Source organism: Panthera uncia (genome assembly GCF_023721935.1).
Source record: "Panthera uncia isolate 11264 chromosome C1 unlocalized genomic scaffold, Puncia_PCG_1.0 HiC_scaffold_3, whole genome shotgun sequence".
NCBI lineage: Eukaryota > Metazoa > Chordata > Mammalia > Carnivora > Felidae > Panthera > Panthera uncia.
This window is the reverse complement of record NW_026057584.1, coordinates 19,006,472-19,033,714: the sequence shown is the minus strand read 5'-3', so window position 1 is coordinate 19,033,714 and position 27,243 is coordinate 19,006,472. Positions and strand designations below refer to the sequence as shown.

Sequence of the window (27,243 nt, the reverse complement as noted above, 5' to 3'; positions counted from 1 at the left end):
GGGAGGGGGAGAGGGAGAGGGAGAGGGAGAGGGAGAGGGAGGGAGAGAGAGAGAAAATCCCAAGCAGGCTCTTTCCTTAGCACAGAGCCCAACATGGGGCTCGATCCCACAACCCTGGTATCATGACCTGAGCTGAAATCAAGTGTCGGACCCTTAATGGGGCATTGGGTGGCTCAGTCAGTTAAGTATCCGACTTTGACTCAGGTCATGATCTCACGGCTCATGGGTTTGAATCCCACACACGGCTCTGTGCTGACAGCTCAGAGCCTGGAGCCTGTTTCGGATTCTGTGTCTCTCTCTCTCTCCGCCCCTCCCTCGCTTGTACTCTGTCTCTCTGTCTCTCTCTCTCTCTCTCGCTCTCAAAAGTAAATAAACGTCAAAAAAAAATATTAAAAAACAAAAAAAGAGTTGGACACGTAACCAACTGAGCTACCTAGGGGCCCCAGGGAAGTGGTTTTAAACTAAATTGGTATTACCAGTTATTCCTCCAAAAAATATCTCTAAGTTCCTACCAAATATATGAAACTATCTTGTTCTCCTCATACTATTGCTGATGTGATACTAAGAACTTGAATTCAATTATTGGTGAAGTTGAGATTTTTTCATGTATAAGAGCCATCTGTTTATCTTCCTGAATTTCCTATATGCAGTTTCTACCACTCTACTGAATTGTCCTTCTCATACTGATTTGGAAAATAGGTCTTTGTTTATTAGCAACATTAACTCTGTCACTGTGGCTAATATTTTCATTGTTTTTTTTTTTTTTTTACTCTTGCCTCAGAGATCATTTAAGTTTTTTACAGTCCATTATTAATCTTTTCCTTTACTGATTCTGTTTTTATATCATAGTCAGAAAGGTCTTTTCCATCTAGATATTATGTTAAAATCCAGTGTTCCCCTTTAATAACACTTTCATCATTTTACTTTTTTATATTCAAATCCTTGATCAATGTAAAATCTATTTAGATGAATGAAGTGAGATAGGGAGCCAGCTTTATTCTTCTTAAATGGTTAGTTATCTCATTTATAGATAACACGTCTATCAAATTTAGTCTTTTTTCCACTGATCTGAATTGCCACACATTATATATTAAATGTGCTATACTTTTCAAAGTATCTTTACACTCATTATCCTACTCTAGTCTCTGTAAAGTACATATTACTTTTGGGCAGCAAAGGCAACTAAAGTCAAAAGATTAAAATAACTTGTCCAAGAGCAGCACAAGACAATTCAACTCCACAGCCTGCTCCTTTTGACCTAATTACTAAGTGTCTCTCATACCAGTCATGCTTTCTATTTATGAGATTTTATTCTTTAAGACCTGAACTTAAGGTAATATAACCTTCATTTTAGAGATGAGAAACTGAAACTCAGTCGTTAAGTGACATATTGAAAATCACACAGGAAGTAAACAGAGGTAGGATTCAAACCCAAATCTGTTTAGGTCCAAAATTCACATTTCTCCACTATATCATGTTGTTCAGATTTAAATATGGATTTCCAGAGAGTCTATTGTGCTTTCCATTCCAATTTATTTAGAGACATGCTTTTCTTACACGTGTCAACTTTTAAAACAGTGGGTCAATTAACATGATGGGTACAATGAAATAAAACAAAAACAGAAAGGTATATAGACATAGTCCCTGACATATTCTAAAAATTTTAAACAGTATTCAATTCTTTGATTCTAAAATTCAACAGTTATTTAGTAAATTGACATAGCTCAGATTTGGTAACATGAACATATAAGTAGGTACTACATAGCAATCAATTTTTTAATTTTACAAGGAATATAGTGTATCAAATAGATATTAATTAAACACAAGCAAAGTAGCACTCCTACATCTTCACCTTCTAACATTTTTATGTGTCATATTTGAGTTAAAAAACCCCAAAATTTGTCAACTATTAATATTAATATTAATAACTACAAATATTAGTAATGAAGTTTTGATGAGAATATAGCTGAACACTAATTGTAATAGTGGAAAACTCATTTTAAGCACTAGATTATTCCTTTAAAAATGTGTATAAATACATTTTTTAAATCAAAATATTTTAAATGAAAGGGATTAGGAAAGGGCAGGGGAACCTAATCATATTGTATGATTTTTGTATAGTACTTGCTATCTTCATAGCAAGAGTAAAACCTCAGAATAAGTCTCATGTAGAGAAACACAAATACCTAAGATTTAAATGACAAGGTAACCCTTCCCAATAGTTTCTCTCCTCCTTTGCTAGCCATAGTCTTTTGTAGAATCTTTAAGGTTTTCTACATATAGCTTCATATCATCTGAGAACAGATATAATTTTCTTTTCTTTTTAAAAAAACTTTTTTTTTTCTTTTAAAGTAAGCTCTACACCCAACATGGGGCTTGGAACTCATGACCCAGAGATCAAGACTCATACACGCTACAGTCTGAGCCAGCCAGGCACCCCTACTTCTTCCTTTCTAATTTGCATGCATTTCATTTCTTTTTCTTGCCCAAGTTCTTTTGCTAGAACTTCTAGTATTATGTTGGGCAGAAGTGGTGAGAGAAGGCATCCTTGTCTTGTTCCTTATCTTAAAGGAAAACCTTTCAGTTTCTCACTGCTGAGTATGTGAATTGTGTGTTTTTCATACATGGCCTTTTAGGTTGAGGTAGTTTCTACTCTTAGTTTGTTGAGTGTTTTTGTCATGAAAGGGTTTTGAATTTTATCAAAGCCTTTTTCTGCATGGAAAAGATCATGGTTTTTTTTTTTTTCCTTCATTCACTCTCGGTGTATTACATTGATTTTTCATATCCCAAACCATCCTTGCATTCCAGAAATAAATCCCACTTGGTCATGGTATATAACCCTTTTATTGTGCTGTAAAATTCAGTCTGGCAGTATTCTGCTGGGGATTTTTATATCAATATTCATCAGAGATACTAGTATACCATCTAGTAATATTCTTTTTTAATTGTTAATGGCAAACCCTGGGAAGATTTAGTGCTCACCTGTATGAAGTCTGTTTTGATGGACTGCATCTAGAAACAACCTCATTTCCTCTGCATCCTTACTTGGTACTTTGTCAATAGACAAGAAGCTATTATCTTGTAGAGTTAACATTAAGCGGCTTTGTTTCGCTCCACTTGGTCGAAGCACCACATTTTTAATGTTATGACTTAGCTAACCAACACAAAAGGAAAATTACATTATTATTAAAAATGCACAATAAAGTAAAATAAATTGTATAAGGAGCACTTTACTTCATACTTTCTAAGTTAGATTTCTTAAGTCTTTCCCATATTAATTTTAGGGTTTTTTTCCCACCAACCGAAAAGAGTTCCCATTTCTTGATACACTTAAAGATTTCACTTTCAGGAGAGGCAAACACCTACTATTAAAACTTATTTTACAAAGTAATCCTAGCATTCTTGATTTTATGACAGGGAATTGAATATTTTCACATATAGTTATAAAGCTATAAAAGCTAGTGAGTTAACAATTAACAGAGCCTAGGTGGATATACCAGCACTACTCTAGAAAGCCACATTATGTTAGAGGCTTTCTTTTTCTCTCTTCCTTTTCTTAAATAAAAGCTTATAAAATATCTGACAATTGGTTTAGGTAGCTGTAATGTAAAAGGATACATTAATCCAAACTATAATCTTCAAAAGAATTCCACCTCTCAAAAACATGGCAAAATAAAATTTACCAATTTGAGACGTCTTTTTTTTCTTTCAAATATATATTTTAAGATTTTATTTTTAAGTAATCTCTACACCAACATGGGGCTCAAACTTACAATCCTAAGATCAAGAGTTGCATGCTCTACTACTGAACCAGCCAGACACCCCCATCTTTCTTTTCTAATTATCTAAGCAGGTTCATTTAACTTTCTTTCAATCATGAAGATCATGAGTACTCTGGAAACCCTCGTAGCTTACTTCTTCCACTCCCCAGAATGGTCCAGTAATTTGTCCTATAATTTTCCAGACTCTGGATATGTGTTATGAAGTGATAACATTTATTTTCTCTTGGCTGAAATTTTTCCAAGACTAAATTAATAAGTCTTCCAGTTTATTACCTAAGTAATTCTTGCCAAATAGGCATCCTTATTCTCTAATGTTCTCCCTCAGCAGGCACATACAAAGGTTTCAAAAGCTGCCTTTTGCTGAAGATATACCCTTTGAATAGCAGAAAAATGTAATAGTATTTCATAATTTTTTAAAACTAGAATTGATCTTTGTCAATTTTTACATAAGATTAAAAATATAATTTTACCAGACTTCATTTATATTCAAATTTTAAATAATATATATACACACACACACAAATATATATACATAAAAGCTTCCTAATAGGTCTTAAACTCATGTCCTTCAGTAAAAATCCTATCATAAGGGGCACCTAAGTGGATCAGTCGGTTAGTGTCCGACTCTTGATTTCAGCTCAGGTCATCATCTCAGGGTTCATGGCATCGAGCCCTGCATCAGACTCCTTGCTAACAACGCGTAGCCTGCTTGGGATATTCATATTCTCTCTCTCTCTCTCTCTCTCTCACTCACTCACTCACTCACTCACTCTCTGCCCACCCCCCACCTGCTCACACTCGCACACCGTCTCTCTCTCAAAATAAATAAAAACAATTCTATCATAGAACACAATAAACAGTTTCAGAGGCTTTAACTCTGAAATATTTAAACAAGGAGTTTAACATGCAAAAAAAGAGATCACTTAAAACCATTATTTCAGTCCACATACTACTTTTTAAAAATCAAAGTTAACTACAAAAGGGAAAAGTTTATTCACTAACAAACAGGATGAGAATAATCTGAATTTGATGTCTCTAACAAGTGAAAATCCTATTAGCCCCGCAATTTTTGTTATTACCCATATGGTGAGGCCTTCCAGCTTTAAGCTGAAGTACTCTATTGAAGCCTTCCAGTACTCTATTGAGGCCTTCCAGACCTCTCTGCTGGAGCTCCAGTCCTGTTTACCTAATGCCTACTAGATACCAATATCTGAACGTCTGACGCCTACAACAACTCATCTCTCCCCTCCCCACCCCAGTTCTTCCCCTCTGCTCCCTACCAAGACATGAAAGGGACTACCATCCACTCAGAAATCTGGGAATCTCCCCAGGGTCTTTTCTTGCTTCTATTGACTTTTCCTTTGATTAGGACATTCATTCCTCACCTAAACTCCCACAATGACCTCCCATATGTCTTTATTCTCCCACTATCTCTTGTAATAAACTCATCTGCCTAGCCCCTAAATGAATTTGAACTTGAGATTCTTGGCTTCTTAGAATCTAAGCTCCTCTTAGTATGACAAACAAGATACTTCAAGATCTGGTTTCTATCTAGCTCTTCAGCCTCTACTTCTGCTACTCATTCCTTACTGTCCGTTTATTTTAAAATACTTTTCTGGTTCCCTGAGTGTCGATTCACATTTGCATGTGTTTGTCCATGTATAGAAATCACCTCCGCCCTACCTCCACTTGTTTGGCAAACTCCTATTTACCATCTAAATGCTCAGGGCACAAACCATTCTCTTCTTTGTGTTACTTCAGTGTGTCTGGAATATTTTTACATCTGAAAATGCATTTGATTATGCTTAAGTTTGAGAAGAAAAACAACTCATTCAGCTCTGTATTAATAGCCCTTAATACAGTATCCACCACATTAATCTGTAGGTGGTTAACAAATGAATGCTGAATGCAAATTGATCTAGAACTGAGATGAGGCCGGAATAACAAGCAGAATCTTCATGCTCCTAAAGACGTAAGTTTGCTTAAACATTTAAGTATTTACTCACTGCTAATTTGGGCTGAAAAACTGAATCTCCATTTGAAAAGGAATCATTTCATTGAGATGAACAATTAGTAGATATACATTTGTGGGAGAAACTACCACTGTTTCTATTACCCATGTTACCACCTCCAATCTATTTAAGAATATCTTTAATACACTAAATCATAAGCAATTTATTTTCACAGTTCAAAACCAAACAGGAATGGAAATTTTATCCCAGGTCTAGGGTTCTCAAGCATAATATTTCATAAATTATTATTCAATAGAGTACTTCAGCTTAAATGAATATTATACTTTTGTATTATGTAATTAACAAATACAGAATTTTAAAGTGCAGAAAATGTTAAGACATTATTTTCTTAAATTTAAATCATAACAAGATGAGTAATTCAGGATAAAAAGTATAGAAGTGAAAACAAAATTTACTATTTTCTGCAGTGATGAAATAATGAAATTCTTCAAAAGTTTACAGCTAGAAGAAAACAGCTGTAAATATGACTTCGAATAATCATCCTTGAATGGTCCATACTATAACCTTTGGTAAGACTATTTGGGAAGTAGACATTTGGTTTTAGAAGATACTAATAAGTTCTCTTAGAAGCTAATACTAAATAGTGATGAATCTATCATTTTATGCTAAGGAAAAAAAAGGAATAACTAAAGTTATCCTAATGTGGTTTTCAGAATAGCTTAGAAATAGTATCCAAACCCAGTTCCTCTCAGCTTCCTCCCAGTTTTCTTTCCAATAATGGTGACTACTTCCCGCTCCTTATTCTACACCATCAACAATGCTGTTGAATTATTGATAAAAGATATACACAGAACTATAAGTGTCCTAGAAATAAAAAAGAAATATTAACCTAGGAGGAGGGCTACCACTATACTTACTATTGTACAGGGAAGCTACTCACTACAGGGTGTGAGTCAAGATCTATTCCACATCAAAATCTGGTAATACCTGAAATATCCTTGGAATTCCTCCAGTATTGTAGTGAACTACCAGGCTGACTTTATTCTCTTTTTCCACAATTTCAAAGGATCCTTCTTTCCATTTTGTAATTCCAGTCTGCATACTTCGAATTCTGATAGGACCGTGAATCTTCAGAGGAGACATACTTTCTTTAAAAATAAATTGCTTCTAGCCAAATTAAAAAGCAAAAATACACCTGACAGATTCTAAGGAAGAAAAATAAAATAGTAAGTTACAATTTATTAAGAGTGATTAAAATAAGAGTCACTTAAAAGAGAGCATTTAATAAACCATCTTGTACGTCCTTTTCTCTGTTTCAGTAAACCACTTTTTATTAAGCAACCTCAAAGGCCTTGATTAGCTAGCTGGTAAGCAGAAGAAAGACAACTAAAGCAGTCACTGAGTTCAGTGACTGAGTCTACCTACATTTTATTTCTTCTCTACCACATTCCCTTCTTTGCCATGTGTCCGGTATCTGTGCCCTAGCAGTGCATGAATTTTGCATCTGGCACCAGTAACAACCATATTGCTGCCACTAAAGGCATGTCAATCAGGAATACTAAATTGTCAATGTGACTGCTCACAGCAATATAACCAACTTTTACCATCCTTCATGAATGTGAAAGGGTCTTGAATTTCAAATGTAAGTAAAAAAAATATTTTCAGTCAGCTGACTCCATTTCTTAGAATGGAGTTCCTCTGAAAATATCAAATCATATCATAAAACAATTCCTTCTACCAATCAGTAGTCTAAGCATATCCACATGTATAGACATTAGATGAATAAAAAAATTGTAAGAATAATCAAATGAGTTTAACCTTCAGAATTATATTGAGAAAATAATTTATTCTTTAGGCAAAAGAAACACACACTAAAAACCTCTCTTCCTAAGAACCACCTACCATTTGTTTAATATTACCATAAAGCGGAAAGAATCTTTACCAATTTTATCTTTGACAAATACTCAAATTTCTGAAAGAACTTCTACTTAAAAATTGCTTACAGCAATAACAGAATATCTAAAACTTTCAAACTAGCTTACCAAATGTCAGCAAGTAAACACAACTGTAATAGTAAAGAATGTTAGTGTTATGTATTATCTACATGTATGTACACACATACACACAATCATCTAAAATTAAAACAAATTTTCTGTATACTGTTTTCAAATCTCTAAAAACATTGCTAATACAGATTCTTGCTTATAATTTAAGAAATTAAAAATCATCATACTTTGCCTAAACAACTCAACTGGAAAAGCTTAAAAAAAAAAAAAAAAGTAGTATACAAAGGAAAAACACAGGAGGCCTAGATATCAGGAGCCAGCTGTCACTAATTTATAACTTACCTTTCTAACCATTAGTTTTCTCAACTGTAAATAGGAATAGCAAATGCTATAGCTTTGCAAAACTAAATGAAATAACATACATTAGGCACTGAACAGACAAAAGCTTTAATATGAATGGAATTAGTGTGTACTTTCTGTATTTATTCCTTGCCCACAACACCTCTTTCTTGAAAGACTTCAGATAAATAAGCTGTTAAAAGGGGTCAAAGTCAACCGCCTATAGGAGTCATGCAGGTGACATGACTTAGGCAGGCAAACTCTGAAAACTGCTACTGAAATCTAGCCAATTTTACCATATACAATTAGTGAACCCAGCTACTTGCCTGATCATCTAACTTTTCAAGAAAACGAGCTCCAAATGTTTATGTAAAACTGCCCATTGTAAATTGTGGGCAATGAATTAAAATTTATTTTTAAAAGCTACAAATCAAGCAAAACCCACCTATAGGTAGGATACAGGCAAGATAGACCCTGGAGGGCCTCTAGTTTAAGGCTTCTAGGTAGTATATATCAAATAACAGAACAAAATTTCAAAAGAGATGTGAAAACACTTTGAATAGTTAAAAGGTGTAATGCATTTTAAGTCCTCCATTATTATTCACTCACCTCATCAAAATTTTTGAATGCCTACTGTGGTCAGATTTAGATAGTGTAATTTGGTAGGTACATGAATCCATCAGAGTAACAGAGTCCTGCTACTGTTTATAGACCTATTAACATGGCACTGCTCAAAGTAGTAACTACAGAATTTTGGACCAGCAATGTGTGTTTGTAATACTTTTTTTTTTTCTTTTGCAATTAATAATTTGGTGCTTCATTGTTTGGACAGGTCCTTGAGACTTTCTTCCACTAGGCTCTCAACACTGCCAAGAATACATGACCCCTCTCCTACCCCAGTTGCCCTTGCTAGAAACATGAGAGTTATCTTTGACTTCTCTCTTGATGATTATTGGTATTGGATTGGAAATGGAAGATCACAGTAGAGTCCTGTCAAGTCTATCACCATACACCTTCCAGACATCTTTATGATGAACTGTAGATCAAATCACATCACTCTTCTCCTTAATATCATTCAACAGCTCCCCATTGCCCTCACAATAAAATCTAGACTCATTAACATGACATAAACACTCTTCATGATCCAGGCCCTATTTACCTCTCTATCCCCACAAGCCCACCAAATCCATCCATCTGAATTTATAATTTCCCCCCAAAAACTATGCCAGTATACTTCTGCATACACTGTGGTCTATCTCTGGAGGATGTTCATGTATTCTCTCCATGCCCCCACAACCCCACTTAATTTCTCTTGGCTATAAAATCAAGGCTTAGCTTAGATGTTATCCTGTTTAAGAAGCCTTTCCCAGCTACCTTTCACTTTTTCTCTCAGCTCACATCCACAGAGACAGTTTCATGCTTCTGTATTTTCCTGTTACATATGTTGTGCTTACCACTAGTGTAACATTTGTCACATTGTATCACAAATTGTTCACTTCTTTGTCTCTATCTAGATTTTGCTATTTGAAGATAAGGAATATATTCTTTAATCTCAGCATCCCCATTTTGACAGTGTCTGACACACAAGAAACAAAATGATTAAGAATGAACAAATCAGCACTAACAATTTTATTCGATTTGTTGTTAATATATACAAAAACAGAGGGGCACCCAGGTGGCTCAGTCGGTTGAGCTTCCCACTTTGGCTCAAGTCATGATCTCATGTTTTGTGAGTTCAAGTCCCACACTGGGCTCACTGCTCTCAGCACAGAGACTTCTTCAGATCCTCTGTTTTCCTCTCTCTGCCCCTCCCCCACTGGCACACACGTGTGCTCTCTCAAAAATAAACATTAAGAATATATATACACATATATGTGTACATACATATATACACACAACAGCAGATACTGGAACCATAAATCCCTCTTATGTGACCAATATAGGATTATATTTACTAAGCTCTTTATAAGTATCACTATGCAGTGGACGACATACAAGTCATCTTTTGAACACTGCATGTAAGTCTTTTCTACGGGCACCTGAACTTCACTAAATGCAAAGCTGTCCTCACATCTTACCAAGATTCAAAGACAAAAAATCATTTGTGGAAGAACAAAATTAATATGCAATTACAGAATACATTAAAACAAAAACATTAGTAAACTTGCCTAAACTAGGATTCATATTGTTCATTGCTCAATGGAGAAACTCCATTTTCAGAGTTCTGTCAAATTCCCTTACCTTTCCTTATATGTCATTATGGATCAGGGTACCAAATTGAAAGAGAATAATACAAAACCCCATTATCTTAGCGTTTTCTTCACAGACCAAAAGTAAGGTCAATGACCCTGAATTCCTCCAACAAATTTTTAAAAATTAACATTATTTAACAAAATTGGAAGTATAGATTTCAAAGTTCACTAAAGCATATGAAAAATTAAAAAAAAAAAAAACCTTTAGTGTTATTTCTGTTTCTCTCTATACAATTTCTCCCTATACAATTCTAAAACATTTTGATGCAGTTTGGATTAAGTACATGAAATTTTACTTCAGATATTGAACATTTCCTTAACCATTTCTACTAGCCATCTCTCTTTCCTCTAAGGAAAAACAAAACAAAAAAAAAAAAAAAACACCCTGACAAAGTACAAGATGTAAAATTTGCAGAACCAACAAAACTTTTCTTTAATCCCTCAATTTAGTCCATTCCCAGGTCTTGCACTAAACAAATTAACAATATCTACTTTTGTACATTCATCATAGTATCAAGGTTTGCCCTATTCTGTTAAGAGGAAAAAAACTAAGTTTCTTTTTCAGTATGTAGCACTAATCAGTAACAGTTAAACTTTCTATGAATGTAGGACAATGAGGTTTCTTTGAACTCTGTAATGCTAATTCCCTATCAAAGGAATATTGGTAAGACAAGGTATAACAAAACCAAATTATTCTTTAAGCATATCCAAAGAGATTTCTCTTTCCCTAACTTTTTTCACAATTATTAAAATTACTGGTTCAACTTTGAGAATTCTATGAAACTCAATCAATAATATTGGTAAAAATGTTTCTGTACCCTGTACACTTATTTACATGCACATATTTTAGGTACTGCTTTGAAAACATCTTCTCTTTAAAATTTTTTTAATGTTTATTTATTTGAGAGAGAGAGAGAGAGTGAGTGAGGGAGGGGCGGGGAGGGGCGGAGACAACAGAATCTGAAGGAGGTTCTAGGCTCTGAGCCGTCAGCACAGAGCCCAACGTGGGGCTCGAACCCACGAACGGTGAGATCATGACCGAGCTGAAGTCGGATGCTTAACCGACTGAGCCACCCAGGCACCCCTGCTTTAAAAACATCTTTATCTAGAGGGTGTTCTGTGGTAAAGAAAGCATGCTAAAACATAAAACCACTACTATAAAATAAAAGAAAGAAAACTGTTAATTCCTGCCAATTTGCATACTCTTGGAAACACACATCCAAAATAAAAACATTACTTACTTTTCAGTGACTTTTACTGAAAAACCCTATGTAATAACAATTCACCTTTATTCTGATCCTTGTGCCAAAGGCAATGCACTCTTCTTGGGGAACTACTCATATTCTGCAGCTATGCCCGTTCTCCGGAAGCCATCACCTCAGCTAAAGAAAATATAAGTGTGCCTTTTTAAAAGAATCCAATTTACGAAGTTAAAATTAAAAAAAGAAAGCAATCATTTATACAAAAAGATAAACTCTTTTTGATTATTTAAAAACCACAACGTATCTTACTGAAAACATTTAAAATGTAACGCTCAAGATACACACATATACACACAATCAAAATGAGGGACTTCAAGGCCTACACCTTATCAATTTGTGTCTTGGGATAGTTCTCTCTGCTACATTTTGAAACTAAGAAGGCAGTGAAAAAGAGTATATTCTTTGTTTACTTTATAAACATTGTTACATAATGATGTCCGAAGTCTCAAAATACCATTTCCATGATGTGTTGATACACATTTTGAAAGGTGAGTAAATCTGGAGTTTTTACTTTTCTTACAAAACTAACTTCATGGGTTTGTTTCTCAAATTTAGGCTAAGCCTCAACTTTCCCTGAAGTTCTACCCAAACATCTTTCACGATCTCCTTGAACGCTAGCTACAGTACCAACTGTAAATTCATTTGTTCCCTTACTAAAAAATGATTGAGCCACTTTAATTTGATGGCACCGTGGTAAGAATACAAAATGAAGATGATACCATTCATGCCCTCATTAAGAGGCTCCCAGACTTCTCTACATATTCCTTCTATACTCATTTAGGCAAAAAAATTTAGAATCAGCTTTACCCTCAATCTCACTCATCTAAAACCCAGCCTTTTCATAGCTGCTATCCTAATTCAGAAACTCCTCATTCTGCCATCACTCTCACCTAATATTTATTATGCAACACTTACTAACCATAGTGCTAAGTGCCACGCATGAATTATCTTATTTAATTTTCACAATAATCTTAAAGGCAAGGATTATTATCTCTATTTTACAGATGAGGAAACTGAGGCTTAGAGAATTTATCCAAGGATACAGATTCATTAAGAGACAAAACAAAGTCTAACACCAAAACCCATGTTTTGTTTTGTTTTTTAATTTTTTTTAACGTTTATTTATTTTTGAGACAGAGAGAGACAGAGCATGAACGGGGGAGTGTCACAGAGAGAGGGAGACACAGAATCAGAAACAGGCTCCAGGCTCTGAGCTGTCAGCACAGAGCCCGACGCGGGGCTCGAACCCACGGACCATGAGATCATGACCTGAGCCGAAGTCGGACGCTTAACCGACTGAGCCACCCAGGCGCCCCAAAACCCATGTTTTTAACCACTATCACAATGCATCCTCATCAATGATTTGCAGCAACAATCACTTTTCAGTCTCCATTGTCTCAGGATTTCTCCATCCAATGAATCCTCTACTCTATAAATACCTTTTGTAAAGAACTACTCTTTATTTCTTAACAAGTAAAGCATGCACTATTTGTCTCCTTAACTTAACTTTCTCCTGGGGCGGGGCGGGGGGGGGGGGGGGGGGAGATGTGCAAGGAACCTGTCTTACCTTCTTTTGTACTAGAACAAATACAAGCACTTAGTAAGTGCTAAATATTTACTATTGATGCCAATTCCCTATCATACATTTTTTGTAAATTTTATTCTACCATGGTAAGAATACTTAATATGGTAACAAAACGAAGTGTACAATATGATATTGTTAACTATGGGTACAACATTGCACAGCGTATCTCTAGAACGGCTTGTCTTCATCTTGCTTAACTGAAACTTTCTCCCAAACATTAACGGCTCATCACTAAGCATAAAATAAATCCAAATGTTTTTCTGTATCTGGTATTCATATGCTTCCTGTATTTATTTCCTCTTTTTCAACACAAATACTGTTCTACACACACAAATTATTAAATTTTAGTATTTTCTCCCACATCCACCACCAACTTACTTAAATATGGAATTTTCCTTTAGTTTTTGGAAACCTCATACCCTCCAGTCTCGTAGTTTAACCTGCTGTTAAAATATATAAACCACTTCTAAGAGCTTTCTTTCCTAAAAAGATCTATAAAACAAATGCACAGAGATAAAATTAATGTGTGACTAAAAGACAGGAGTTGACCTAAAGTTTATCTCCAACTCAGAGTCTAAAATCTGAATGATTTTATAACTTAAGAATGAGTAAAATCATCCACAGCTGGAAAACTCTTGGGTTTTTTTTTCTTTTGTGTCCTTGAATTTGCCTGAAGAGTGAAAAGGTGCTTGTCATCAGATGACAAGGTATAAGTAAGCTGGTGTTTCTGAAAGACAAGATGTTCCTAAAACAAGCTCCGGTTTACTTATTCACTCGAATTCTTGAGAAATAGAAATGAAATACCTCCTAGCATATGTTCTAATAAAAGACAGGCTTTAAATAATCACACAATATATAATTACAAGTTCTAAAAAGTGATACAAATATAAAGCACAAGGCATGATGAGACATTATAATAGGGTACCTGATTTAAGACTTGGGGGTAGAGGGTAGAAAGCATCGAGCAAAAGTTAGGCTAATACTGAAGAACGACTTAATTGGGGATGGTCATGCTCGAACAAACCAGGCAACTACAACAGCATGTGCAAGGGCCCTGTAGTGGAAAACAACTTGGTGTGACTAAGGAAATGAAAAGTAATGTAGCTAGAGTTTAGTGAGAAAGAGGAGGCTAGAGCAAGATGAAGCTGGTGAAGCTGGAAGAAATCAAATTATACAGAATCCTGTAGACCACAGGGATTTTTAATTTTACCCTAAATTTAATAAACGTTTAGTGACAGGAAATCCACAGAAGAGTTTTAAGCAAACAACATGTCACTGTTGAATGCAGAAGTGATATGGTTTATTTGGGTTCAGAGAGGAGAGCAAAAGAAGGAAGAATGAAAGAAAATAGGGCAGACAAGAGAATACTGAAATGATTCAGCTTATAACAATTACAATACTTATTAGCTATTTATCGTGTGTCATGTGCCATTTAATTTTCAGAACAATACAATAAGGTGATTATTATTCCTATTTTACAGATGAGAATACAGGGAACCAGTGACATTAAGTCCAAGTGAAAGAAGATTGTGGCTTGAGGGGTGCCTGGGTGGCTCAGACGGTTGAGCCTATGACTTTGGCTCAGATCATCATCTTGCAGCTGGTGGGTTCGAGCCCCATGTTGGGCTCTGTGCTGACAGCTCAGAGCCTGGAGCCTGATTTGGATTCTGAGTCTCCCTCTCTCTCTGCCCCTCCCCCACTCATATTCTGTCTCTGTCTCTCTCTCTCTCAAAAATAATAAATGTTAAAAAAAAATGTTAAGATCGTGCCTTGAACTGGAAAAGTGATACTGAAGATGTACAGAAATAGATTCAGACATACAGATGACCCTTGAACATAGGTTTGAAATGCACGGACCTATGTATACGTGGATTTTTTTGATAAGCACGGTACTGTAAGTGTATTTTCTCTTTCTTACAATTTTCTTAATAACATTTCTTTTGTCTAACTTTATTCCAAGAATACAGTATGTAATAAACACAGCATACAGAATATGTACTAACTTTATGCTATTAGCATTCCACTCAACAGTAAGCTATGAGTAGTTAGGTTTTGGAGAAGTCAAAAGTTACACATGGATTTCCAGCTGGAAGGAGTCAGTGCCCTCCACCCTTGCATTGTATTGGATATAGAATAAATAGAACTTAAAGATTCATGGGATGAAAGTCAAGAATGGATCTCAAGTTTCCAGCTTATGTAAGTGAATAAGTGAATATGCCGTTAATGAAATGGCATACTGAAAGACAAAGAATTTGGGGAATGGAGATCGAGACTTTGGTTTTAGATATATTATATTTGAAATTCCTAAGAAAAAAATCCAGTGGACATATCAAGCAGACAATTGGTTATTTAGATCTTGAACTGAAAATAAAGGGAAAAGCCTAGAAGTTAAAATTCTTAATCATCAATATATAGATGGAATTTAAAGCTTAGGGCAGAAGAGGTGAATAAGACCCTAGCACTAAACCCAGATATTCCATTTCACTCCATCGAACATCTCTCACTAATCATAGATTACTCTGATGTCACCAGGCTTTTTAGTCCTCATTCTGTTGAATTCAACAGAATTCAACACTACTGATTGCTTCTTTCATCTCGTTTACAAAAGACTTGTCCTCCTCTATACAGTTATTAAACACCAAGAATCCCTCAGTGCTCTACCCTAGATGCATTTTTTTTTCCAGTACTACACTCTCCATAGGCAATTTCATCCATATCCATAGCTCCAGTTAACTATCAACACGCCAGGTGACATATATACATTAATTCACATATTCTGCCCAGAACTCTCCTCTGAGCTCCAACCCAGTACATCCAACTGCCTCCTTGACACCCTCCCTGTCTTAGACATCTTGTACAGTTAGAGACTTGTAGACTTGTCACATACTGCCACCCCAAAAAGGCATTTACCCAGAGCCAACATTTTGAAAAGGATTACCACAAAACCACTACAGGCCAACTCTCCAGAACACAGGATTTTGTTATCAATGATCATTTCCTTTCACGGATCAAGACCTAAAGCAGGTAAACCTGACAACCTGATCTGATAGCTAGAAGATGGAGAGCAACCAAATGCACGACAAAAATACAATTCATGTCTTTTAGCGAGAGATGGTTAGCAGAGAGAAGAAGATGAAGAATGGTCAAGAGTGAACGTCCAAGGCCTGATGGGTGTACGGCAACGGAAGTCACCTGAAGAGACAGCAGGCCCTGCTAAGGGGCGAGTGGCGGACGACGACAGCCCCCAGCGAAAAGGGGCCAGTTTTGGATTGCGGAGGAAGAGCGTGACAGTAAAGACCAGGTCAAAGGAGAGGAAAAGCCTGGGGGGGAACCCAAGAGGAGTACCTGTGAGGCCCAGGGAGCGTCCTGGGGGTGGGGGTGAGCTAAACAGCAGCGGGGCGAACTCCAGAAGAGTGAACGCCGAGTGGGCGGACCGCAGGGGGCGGGGGGAGGAGGGACCTGGGGAAAACGGCTCAGTTGAGAAGCTCGCCGCCGGGCCCGCCTTACCTGTGCTTGCGGGTCCGGAGCCCTGCAGTAGCCTGCCGGAAGCACAGAGTCCGCGCGGAGGGGGAGGAGCCGGGGGGAAGGAAGGAAGGGACACCAGGCACGAAGGAGAGGGGCCGCTCGCTCCCCCTACTCAGGGAGAGCGGCTGATGGCGGGAACTGTGACCACACGCAAACACGCACGCACGCACGCACACTCGACGCGACCGGACGAGGCGCGTGCGTGCAACCCTGCAAACTCCGCCTTCCCTACGCCTTCGCCCCGCCCTAGCACGGAGCGAAGTCTCGCCGAGACAGTCCCGCCCCCGCCTGAAGTAGTACGCGTGCGCACTTTCCACTTCAAGCACTTCGGACTTTCCGTCATTTCCCCTCCTACACAGCCCAGTTGGGCATGCGCACTGCTTGTCCTCCGAGACGGCCAGGCTTTTCCCGCCCTTCCCTGGCCTCCGGAGGAGAGTCAGAGTTCACGCTCCTCTCTGGGGCTACCTGCTCGAAGCCAGAGGATGCGGGGACTAGTAGGTGGCGGACGTCCTTCTGGCCAAGAATCTTAAGGGGCAAAGGACAGACTTTGGGACTATTAACTCCACCAAGAGCCAGGAGGCGGGAAGAGGTGTGTGGGCGGGGTCAGGGGTGAAGGGTCACAGGGCTGCGAAGGGGGCGGAGCGAGCCGGAGGCGGATGGCGGCTGCGGCGGCTCTTCATCTTTGGCGGCAGAGTCACTGAAGCGGGGACGCGGGTCAGGAGCGTCCAGCAGTGGGAGAAGAGCGGCGGCCGCTCTCAACATGCACAGCCTGGCGACGGCTGCGGTGAGTGGCTGGGCGTTCCGGCCTGGGCCCAGACCCCGTCCTTAGCCCGGCTTTTCGGCCTCCTCTCCCAGGTCCCCGTGTCGGGCCCGGTGTCCCAGCTCCTCCTGCCCTCAGTCTGCGAGGCCCGGGCCCTTCCCTCTTGGCGCCTTCACTCTGGTGGAGCCGGCCCCCACTTTCCTCTCCGGTCGGCTCTCGCAGCCTCCTGCGCCGCGTATCGCGCGTTCTTTTCCGGCCCCGGGGCCTGGTCCCGCGCCGGAGCGCCTCCCTCGCGGCCGGGGCAGGCCATTCATTGATTCATTGCGCTGACCAACAGTCTCAGGGTGCCGGTTGCGTGCTGGGCGTCGGCGGGGATGAGGGGGAATTCCGTGGTCAATCTGACACGGCCCTTGCTCTCGGAACTCGCTCGCTGCCTGGGCACTTCGCAGCGGGAAAGACATGGCTTCTAGCTCACACCACTTGTTTTACAGGTGGAAAATCTGGGACCGGGAGAAGTGAACACCTATTACGTCTGACTTACGGCTCTCTGCCCTTAAAACCTTTTTCACACATCTCATTTAACCAGGGCGATCTTTTAATAAGAAAAACGGATCGTGTAATTCACCTGTCTGAAGTAGTTCTTGGACTTTCCATGGCGTTTAGATAAAATCCAGACTCTTTGCTGTGGCCTATGAGGCCCTGCCTATACGATACGGTCCTTAGGTTTGCGGTCTGGTCTTATGTCATTTGCTCCGTAGGCTCCAGCTGCGTTGGCCGCCTGCCCCTTCTTATACCTGCGCTTTTCTACTTCACTTGCAGTTTCTGATTCTCTATTCTTGGGATGCTCTTACCACGTACCACCCCCCATTGCGCGCGCACGCACACACACACACACACACACAGCCGGCGGGTGTAACTGGCTCGTCTTCCTTGGGTCTCTGCCTAAATCTCCCCAGAGTAGCCTTCTCTTGATCACTCTCTTTAAAGAGGTTTTGTAACCCCTAACTTTTCTCTCTTAAAATATCCTTCTCAGCGTTTATCTCAATTTGTAATTTTTGTATTAACTTACCTGTTTGTTGACTGTCTACTTCTTGAGGGCAAGGACAGAGATCCTATGGATCTTGTTTACATGGTTACCCCAAGTGCCAAGACAGTTCCTAGCACAAAGTTTGGTCTCAAATACTTAAATGAATGAAAGAGTATAGATGAGGGAGGTGACTACTGAGAGCACATAGCCATAATGGGGAAATGAGATCATATGGTTTGAGCACACTCTTCTGAATACCAGTTGTACTTTTTTTGTTCCACTAGGGTGAAGTGACTTAAGATGATAATACACTGGAAGTGCATTATCAGGCAAAATGACATAAGTACTAAATAGCAAAAAAAAAAAAAAAATTGCTTTAACTTTAAATATAAAAAGTGAGGGGTGCCTGGGTGGCTCAGTCGGGTGAGCGGCCAACTTCAGCTCAGGTCATGATCTCGCGGTCCGTGAGTTCGAGCCCTGCGTCGGGCTCTGTGCTGACAGCTCAGAGCCTGGAGCCTGTTTCAGATTCTGTGTCTCCCTCTCTCTGACCCTCCCCCATTCATGCTCTGTCTCAAAAATAAACATTAAAAAAATTTTTTTAAATAAATAAATATAAAAAGTGAAAAAGTATGCTGAATGTGACTCAGCTATAGTAAACATTGTCACTTCTGGGGCCAGTGACATCTCTGCCTCCTCTCACTGTGTTTCTAAGCATTTGTAACTACTCAGAGTATCCACTCTCTGCGTTACATCTTTCTATTAAGTGATTGCAATTTCCCCAGCTTTTTTGTTTCTTCTCCTAAATTACACATGTAATTTGGGAAGAAGCAAGTCAGAAGATAAGGTTGCTGCTAGTAGGGGAGGGACAGGTTACCCAAGGGATTCTTGTAAGTTTGGCTTGTCCATTTCCCACAATCTGATTGTGTCTTCTCCAGGCTTTGGTACCAAACTGCTCTTTTCTCTATGACTATCCAAACTCTGTACCTATTCAGTTCCTTTTATTTTCACTTATCCCCTAATGCATCTTTTGAACAATGATTAAGGTTGTGTGTGATTCATTACTTATAATAGACACTAAATATATGTTTCTTCAAATAAGTTACATTGCTTTACATTGATTTAAAATCTGAGCTTTTAGGGGCTCCTGGGTGGCTCAGTTGGTTGAGCATCCGACTTCGGCTCAGATCATGATCTCACGTTTGTGGGTCTGAACCCCATATTTTTGTGAGTTTGAGCCACACATTGGGCTCTGTGCTGACAGCTTGGAGCCTGAAGCCTGTTTCGATTCTGTGTCTCCCTCTCTGCCCCTCCACTGCTCGTGCTCAGTCAAAAGATAAAATTTTTAAATAAGTTAATAAATTTAAATTTAATTTAAAATTTTTTAATTAAATAAAATCTGAGCTTTTAGATACATTTTCATCTGTTATGCTATTGGGAATCACACAAAAGATCTGACAAGTTGCTTTGTACCACTCATTCACTAGACTGTTTGATTACTGAGGAAACTGAAGCATAGAAAAGTTCAACCACCTCTTTCCCAATCTTTCATGCCTTCTATTAGACTAAACTGCCTGTATTATTCTGATATGCGTAAAGGAATAGTCATGGTGTATATTACTGGAAATTGAGAAGAGTTTAATGCAACACTACCTTTAATCTAAGCCCACTGAGAAATTTTTTTTTGCTGAATGATGAAAACCTATACCTGTGTATGCCTTTATCTCTTTTTTAAAATAACAGGTAAAGCATTAGTTCAGCTAGGGAGATAGTACTATCAAAGGAGAATGTGATCACATGTGAATGCAGGATTTTATTCACTAGAGGGAAGAATTGAGATAATTTGGAAAGTATCTTAAATTTTGAGTCTTCAGTAGTGTATTATGCTAGAGATGTACAGTATGGTATATTCTTGTCATACTTTACAGAATACATTTTAACATTGTCATTATTGCCACCATAAAATATAATTTCTTTCTCACATCTGTGAAATAGGGACAGAAATGCCACACAGGATTATTCTAAAGATGAAATGCAAATAACAAAGTGCTCAGTTGTTGGCCAGATACACTCATTGGTTAAGTGACTTGCTCCCAGACTTCAGCCTTGGGACTATAATTCCTGCCTCAGCAAAGTAACAAATCACCTTGTTGTGGACCTTGGAGGTTGTTTCAGATTAGTAGAACTACAGATTTTCACATATTGTGGGTCTTTGATGACTGTTACGCTAGTGATCTAAAATAAAATAGCCAAAGGTAAGCCTTTATTTGAGAGATGCATTGGGTATGAATTTTTTAAAAAATTTCTCCACTAACTTCCACTGGTGGTCTTAGTATCCTTAAACCCATGTTTTTCCCCTCACTTTCCACGTAACCAGTAGCATCATCAGTCAGTTTACATCTTTTTGTTGAAGCTGTGCTGGATTCCCAGGTGCTCTCCTGTTTGGCCAGTAAAAGGAACATTGTGCACTCTGAGGGATCTGATTTAAATGCTGTCTCCTCCCATGTCTCCTGTTGAAGTTTTAAGCAAATTGCCTAACTTCTCTTTGCTTATTCACTTCAATTTTTAAAGGGGTGTTTTGAAGAACATCCTGGCCCTTCTAAAAATATGAAGATAATTAAGCTAATTTAATATTTCCTTTGGCACTGTTTAGAAAGTGTGTTTTCTTGGAGTATCATCATTATGCAGACACCAAAGCCACATGTTAAGTCATCTCCAGATTTAGGAAAGTAATCTCTTTCAATCTTGTGACATTTTTCTTTATTCACTGTCCCATAATTATTGGTAGCAAAACCAACAGGTACTTTGGCTCTTGAATATAAAGTTACATTGAGAGGTTTGGTTATTTTCTGTTTTAAAAAGCCATCAATACCAATTTTTTAACTGATGATGGGGGAAAGTCTTATTTTGCTCCCACTTAAGGATAACGTGGGTCTTTTTTTTTTTTTTTTTTTTTTTGAAGTCTGAAATCTCTTTCTCCTTTTCACGTGGAGTTAAGATCTTTCAGAGATAGATGACGAACTATCAGTACCCTGTGTGACACTTAAGAGTTTAGCCTTTGATGACTGACTTTGGTAAGTGTCTTGCCTTGTTAAGCTTTGTTGAAAGGAAAAATTTACTTGAAATACATTTTTCATATCCAAACCATTAAACAGAAGAGAGGAGGGTGATTCTCTCCTAAATTTTGGTAATATAAACATTTTTTAAACTAATCTGTTGAAAGGACCACTAACTTTAAGGAGGTTATACCTAAAAATGTACAGTTCTATATGATTTCTAATCTTGGAAGTAAGTGTTGAGGATGATAACTAATAGTCCAAATCATACTTCTCATAAATGACTTTCTGGTTTCTGTAATTGAACCCACTGTTTATCCAAGTCCAACTATTAATGACCTGTATTAGAATAGAATGTTAAACTCAAAGTTCTGTATTGAGTTCTTAAAAAATAATTTCTTCAACTTGGAAGGATCATTGTGATTTCAATCCTACAGACTAGGGTAGGGCTTACTGATTGTATAAAGAAGTAGACTACAGTTTGAGTTTAATTCCAGCATACACTCACAGTGTGAATTTGAGTCTGCTAAACCTCCCTGAACCTGTTTCCTCTTTGAATTCTGAGGTAATCCTCAGTGACTGGTACATTGGTATAAACATACTATGTTTTGGGGTGCCTGGGTGGCTCAGGCAGTTAAACGGCCAACTCTGGATTTCATCTCAGGTCATGATCTCTCCGTTTGTGAGTTCGAGCCCCTGTTGGGGCTCTGTGCTGACAATGCAGAGCCTGCTTGGGATTCTCTCTCTGCCCCTCCCCTGCTCGTGTGTGTGTGTGTGTATGTGTGTGTGTGTGCGCGCGCGCGCTCTCTTTCTCTCTCTCTCTCTCTCAAAATAAATAAACTTTAAAAAAAGTGTGTTAAAAAAAACCAAAGTATGTTTATGTTCAATATATGTTACCTCCTCTATAATTTCTAGAAAAGGCAACCCTATTCTATAGTGGCAGAATGCCTATCTGTGATTGCCTAAGACTGGGTGTGTGGTTTACTGAAAGAAGTACCAGAGAACTTTTGGGGATGGTGGAAGAAGTCTGTCTACATGTATATATATATACTGTTTATTTTTGAGACAGAGACAGAGCATGAGCAGGGGAGGGCAGAGAGAGATGGAGACACAGAATCCAAAGCAGTCTCCAGGCTCTGAGCTGTCAGAGCCACCCAGGTACTCCTAAAGAAGAGGTCTAGATCTTGATTGTGGTGGTGGTTACTCAGGTATATAAAGTTCTCAAAAGTCATTGAAACATGGGGTGCCTGAGTGGCTCAGTCGGTTAAGCGGCTGACTTCGGCTCAGGTCATGGTCTCGCGGTCCGTGGGTTCAAGCCCCACGTCGGGCTCTGTGCTGACAGCTCAGAGCCTGGAGCCTATTTCAGATTCTGTCTCCCTCTCTCTGACCCTCCCCCGTTCATGCTCTGTCTCTCCCTGTCTCAAAAATAAATAAACGTTAAAACAAACAAACAAACAAAAAAGTCATTGAAACATACACTTAAAATGGGTCCACTTAAAATTTTATGGAAATTAACCTCAATAAAATTAACTTTTTAAAAGAGCTCTTAGATTAGTTTCTCAGCAATAACTAAGAGCTAAATAAAGTAATTTCCAAGATTTGAGAGCTGCCTGGGACTTTATGGTAATTGTTCCCTTATTTTGTCAATGATAAAATTAAGGCTTGCCAAAGTAAATGACTTATACTAGGTCACACAATTATAGAAATGGCAAAACTGTATTTTGAAGCCATTTCTGGCTTCCAGTGCAGTGTGCATTCCACTTATTGTGCTTGTGTAGTTACATGTAAATTGGGGTCTTTTCTATTCTTTCACTTGATAAACAAGTTCTTAATTCTGGATCCATGCATAGGTTACATGGGGTCTATGAATTCTTTTAAATTGTGTGTAAATTTTGTGTAGAAGAAATTATGTGCAAAACAATTTGCAATTGCATGTTTTCCTGAGGAAAAGATCCATAGATTTCACGTGATCCAAGAAGTGTTGACCTGGTTAAGTAGCTGGCTTCAGTTCAGGTCCTTCAGCTCAGGTCATGATCTCACGGTTTGTGAGTTCAAGCCCCACATTGGGCTCACTGCTGTCAGCACAGAGCCTGCTTCTGATCCTCTGCCCCCCATGCCGTGCCTCTGTGCCCCCCACTCTCTCTTTCTCTCCCCCCACTCAAAAATACATAAACTTTAAAAAAAAAGTGTTAACTTCAATTCTTGTGGCAGTATTCTGCTATTATTTTTAATGTGTTTAAAGTAGTCTACAGTAGAGAAGTTATGGATGAATGTGCTTATCTACCACTGGACAGTGTATGCTCCTAGATTGAGTTCTATATCATCCACAGCCTCCGAAATGGATTAGTAAATTATAAAAGAATTGTAGCAATCGCTTTAGGAATCTTTAGTGGTGATGTTTAAATAGAGAATGGCAGGAAGAGGAAACCTACCATCCTTTACTCATACTTTCATCAGTTGTAAAATGAGGATAATAACCGTGTTCTGTTCAGTAAATGAAACCATGTTTTAAAAAATGTCCAGTACAGGGGCACCTGGGTGGCTCAGTCGGTTGAGCGTCAGACTTGGGCTCAGGTCATGATCTCACAGCTCTTGAGTTCAGTCCCGCATTGGGCTCTGTGCTGACGGCTCAGAGCCTGGAGACTGCTTTGGATTCCATGTCTCCCCGTACCCTTCCCCACTCACACTCTGTCTCTTAAAAATAAACATTGAAAAAAAATTTTTTAATGTTCAGTACGGTTCTGTCTCCTTATCTACCCCACCCCTCTTTCACTTCCCACACTCTTAGGAAGACATGACTTTTCAGATTCTAATATTTTTGTGAAAGGTGTGCCTAAATGATCCTTGGGATTTAGAAAGAGGGTAAGATACATATTGGGGTTTTATTTCCATCAAGATCTACTGAAATGCTAGAATTGTGGTTTGGAGTTTTATTCAAGGATAATGTCCAGAGGATTTTGTCAGTCATCTGATAATATTAATACGGATGACCCTTGAACAGGGTAGGGGTTAGGGGTGCCAACCTCCCCCATGCACAGTTGGAAATCTGCATAAAACTTTTGATTCCCCCAAAACTGAATTCTTAATAGTCTGCTCTTAACTGTTAGCCTTACTGATAACAGTTGATCCACACATATTTTGTATGTTATGTATATTATATACTACATTCTTATAATAGAAAAAAGAAAATGTTAAGACAGTCTTGAGGAAGGGAAAATACATTTACAGTACTGTAGTTACTGAAAAGAGTCCATGTATGAGTGACCTGTGTAGTTCAAACCCACATTCAAGTCACCTGTACATATATCAATATGTAAATCAAAATGTAAAAATATTTTCCCTTTTATTCTCCACAATAACTAAACTTCTGCATGTGTTATAAAATTGCCTGTTGATGTGTGTGGTGGAGGTGTGTGTGTGAGAGTGAAGTAGCTATCCCTAGCTAGATTATTCCTATGAGAACCATGATTTGACATGGGGAATTAGGTCCAACTATCTCACTGACTTTCTCATTAAAATGATGATTATTGAGGTGCCTGGCTGGCTTAGTTGGTAGAATATGAGACTCTTGACCTCTGGGTTGTGAGTTCAAGCCTCACGTTGGGCATAGAGCTTACTTAAATAACATTTAAAAAAAATATTTTGTTGATGGTTATCATGTGCTTTGTAGTCTCAATTAAGTCGAGAATATCCCTTCACATCGACAGTATTGGGTATTGTTCATGGTGCTGATTGTTTTTCAGATTCGGCTGAACTAACAGCAGTAACATTTTAAGTTTTTGTCTGAGCTTTTTATATATATGTTCCCTGTCTCTATTGTCCAGGTCACAGGACAAAGCTGTTTTGAGCATCATCTTTATTATTTTTTTAATGTTTATCTATTTTTGAGCGAGAGAGAGCGCGCACGAGCAGGGGAGGGGCAGAGAGAGAGGGAGACATGGAATCCGAAGTACGCTCCAGGCTCCGAGGTATCAGCATAGAACCTGACGTGGGCCTTGAACTCAGGAGCCGTGAGATTATAACCTGAGCCAAAGTCAGACACCTAACAGACTGAGCCACTCAGGTGCCCTTTGAACGTCATCTTTAGATCAGACCTAATCTTTCAGTCAGGTGAGAAACAGCATTAGCAAAGCAAAGAGTATGGACTCTGTTGCCAGGCTGCCTGGATTCAGATTTTGGCTTTGGCAAAATAACAGTGTTTCCTCCTCTATAAAATGAGAGTAGTGACAAGTATTTGTTTAGGACAGTGCCTGACAGAGTAAGCACTATGTGTGTTAGCTCCCATTTTTGTTTTAAGAAATAATTGTATTCAGGGGTGCCCGGGTGGCTCAGTTGGTTAAGCGTCCGACATCAGCTCAGGTCATGATCTCGCAGTTTGTGAGTTCATGCCCCGCCTCGGGCTCTGCAGACAGCTCGGAGCCTGGAGCCTGCTTCAGGTTCTGTGTCTCCCTCTCTCTCTGCCCCTCCCCTGCTCGCGCTCTGTCTCTCTGTGTCTCTCAATAATAAATAAATGTTTTAAAAAAATTTTGTTTTAAAGAAATAATTGTATTCATCCCATAACAAATAGATATTCAGTAGGGTTAAACTAACTCCTGTTAAATTGTAGGCAAAATTCACTGGGGGTGATGAAAAAGAGGGTTCTTATCCCAAGTATTTCCTGGCACCAAACTGCCCTCACTGCCTTCCCTTTGCTAGAATGGCTACAGAGCCCATAGGTCCAAGCTAGTGCCTGAGAGGACATTACCACCCACCTGACATCCCTAGCTCTCTTAGAACCAAAGCCCCACAGAGGCTGCAGCTCCCACAAGTAGCCTTAAAAGTTGGAGTATTGCTGGCAGCAGGTGGCCATGACGTTAGATACCCAACTAGGCACCAGGCCCTCTAGAGTGTTAGCATCGCTCCAAGGACACCATCTCCTTGCTGAAGTTAGGCCAGCTCTGGAAATAGAATATGTGGGGGTGGGGCCTGGTGTTCAGAAGCCATGATATGCTGATCGGTGGCTACAAGTGCATCCTGCTGTTATACACCCAGGGCTCCCTGGGGCAGCATGAGGCATAGGAGTTCCAGATACAGGTTGCAAACTGGCTGTACTGGGGGCAATGGAGCTTAGTGGTTTGGGGCAACAGGACTTTAGGGGGAGTTGAATGAGTAAAGACTAATCAGTATAGATACTGTATTAATGGAGCAATGAGTATCTCTGAGACCCCTTTAGTTATTGGATTGTGGGTCATCCAGGAGACTGTGGGCAGGAAACTCAAAGCTAAAATTTTAGCCCTTGTTTCCGCAGAGTTTTTTAAGGTGATATAATACTCTATAAATAAACATACCCTGTCTTCCTGGTGGGAATTACATTTCCAAAAATAATTTTTTTTAAGTTGAGGGCCTATCTGTAGTAGCCTGGAAAGGGCAAGTGCTTGGACAATACTGCTTTTGCTATTGGGGGGTGGGGAGGTAGGACTACCCTGTTACTTCTTCATATTGCTGCTGTGGGAGCCTGGGCTTCCTTGAGGACCACCACTGATGGGAGTTACAAAATACCTTTCAACAGATTGAGGCACTTAAAGAAGACTTAAGCTGCATGGTATTTCAGTCCATTTAGCAGAACACTTTGTGGTTCATTCTGTCAAGCAAGTGAAATGATAAACATTAAGCTAAAAGCTTATAATCAAGCTTCCATTT

At 38.9% G+C, this 27,243-nt stretch overlaps 2 protein-coding genes across 8 annotated transcripts in view; one reads left to right on the top strand and one right to left on the bottom strand.

Annotated features, from left to right (window-relative positions):
- The window catches only part of USP37 (ubiquitin specific peptidase 37), a 97,900-nt gene extending 80,835 nt beyond the window's left edge, over positions 1 to 17,065 (bottom strand). For 2 of the 5 annotated variants that reach the window (XM_049614884.1, XM_049614889.1), the window contains exons 1-4: positions 16,707 to 17,065; positions 11,594 to 11,734; positions 6,743 to 6,960; positions 2,983 to 3,154 (exon numbers count right to left, since the gene is read on the bottom strand). In XM_049614884.1, the coding sequence (XP_049470841.1) occupies positions 2,983 to 3,154; positions 6,743 to 6,898 (328 nt within the window). In that variant the 5' untranslated portion in view covers positions 6,899 to 6,960; positions 11,594 to 11,734; positions 16,707 to 17,065. Of the gene's footprint in view, positions 1 to 2,982; positions 3,155 to 6,742; positions 6,961 to 11,593; positions 11,735 to 16,544; positions 16,678 to 16,706 lie in introns of those variants that run through there. The other 3 variants (XM_049614885.1, XM_049614886.1, XM_049614887.1) reach the window with 3 other exon arrangements.
- CNOT9 (CCR4-NOT transcription complex subunit 9) overlaps positions 17,065 to 27,243 on the top strand; it is a 29,404-nt gene continuing 19,225 nt past the window's right edge. For 2 of the 3 annotated variants that reach the window (XM_049614890.1, XM_049614891.1), the window contains exon 1: positions 17,065 to 17,313. In XM_049614890.1, the coding sequence (XP_049470847.1) occupies positions 17,095 to 17,313 (219 nt within the window). In that variant the 5' untranslated portion in view covers positions 17,065 to 17,094. Of the gene's footprint in view, positions 17,314 to 17,343; positions 17,509 to 27,243 lie in introns of those variants that run through there. The other variant, XM_049614892.1, reaches the window with a different exon arrangement.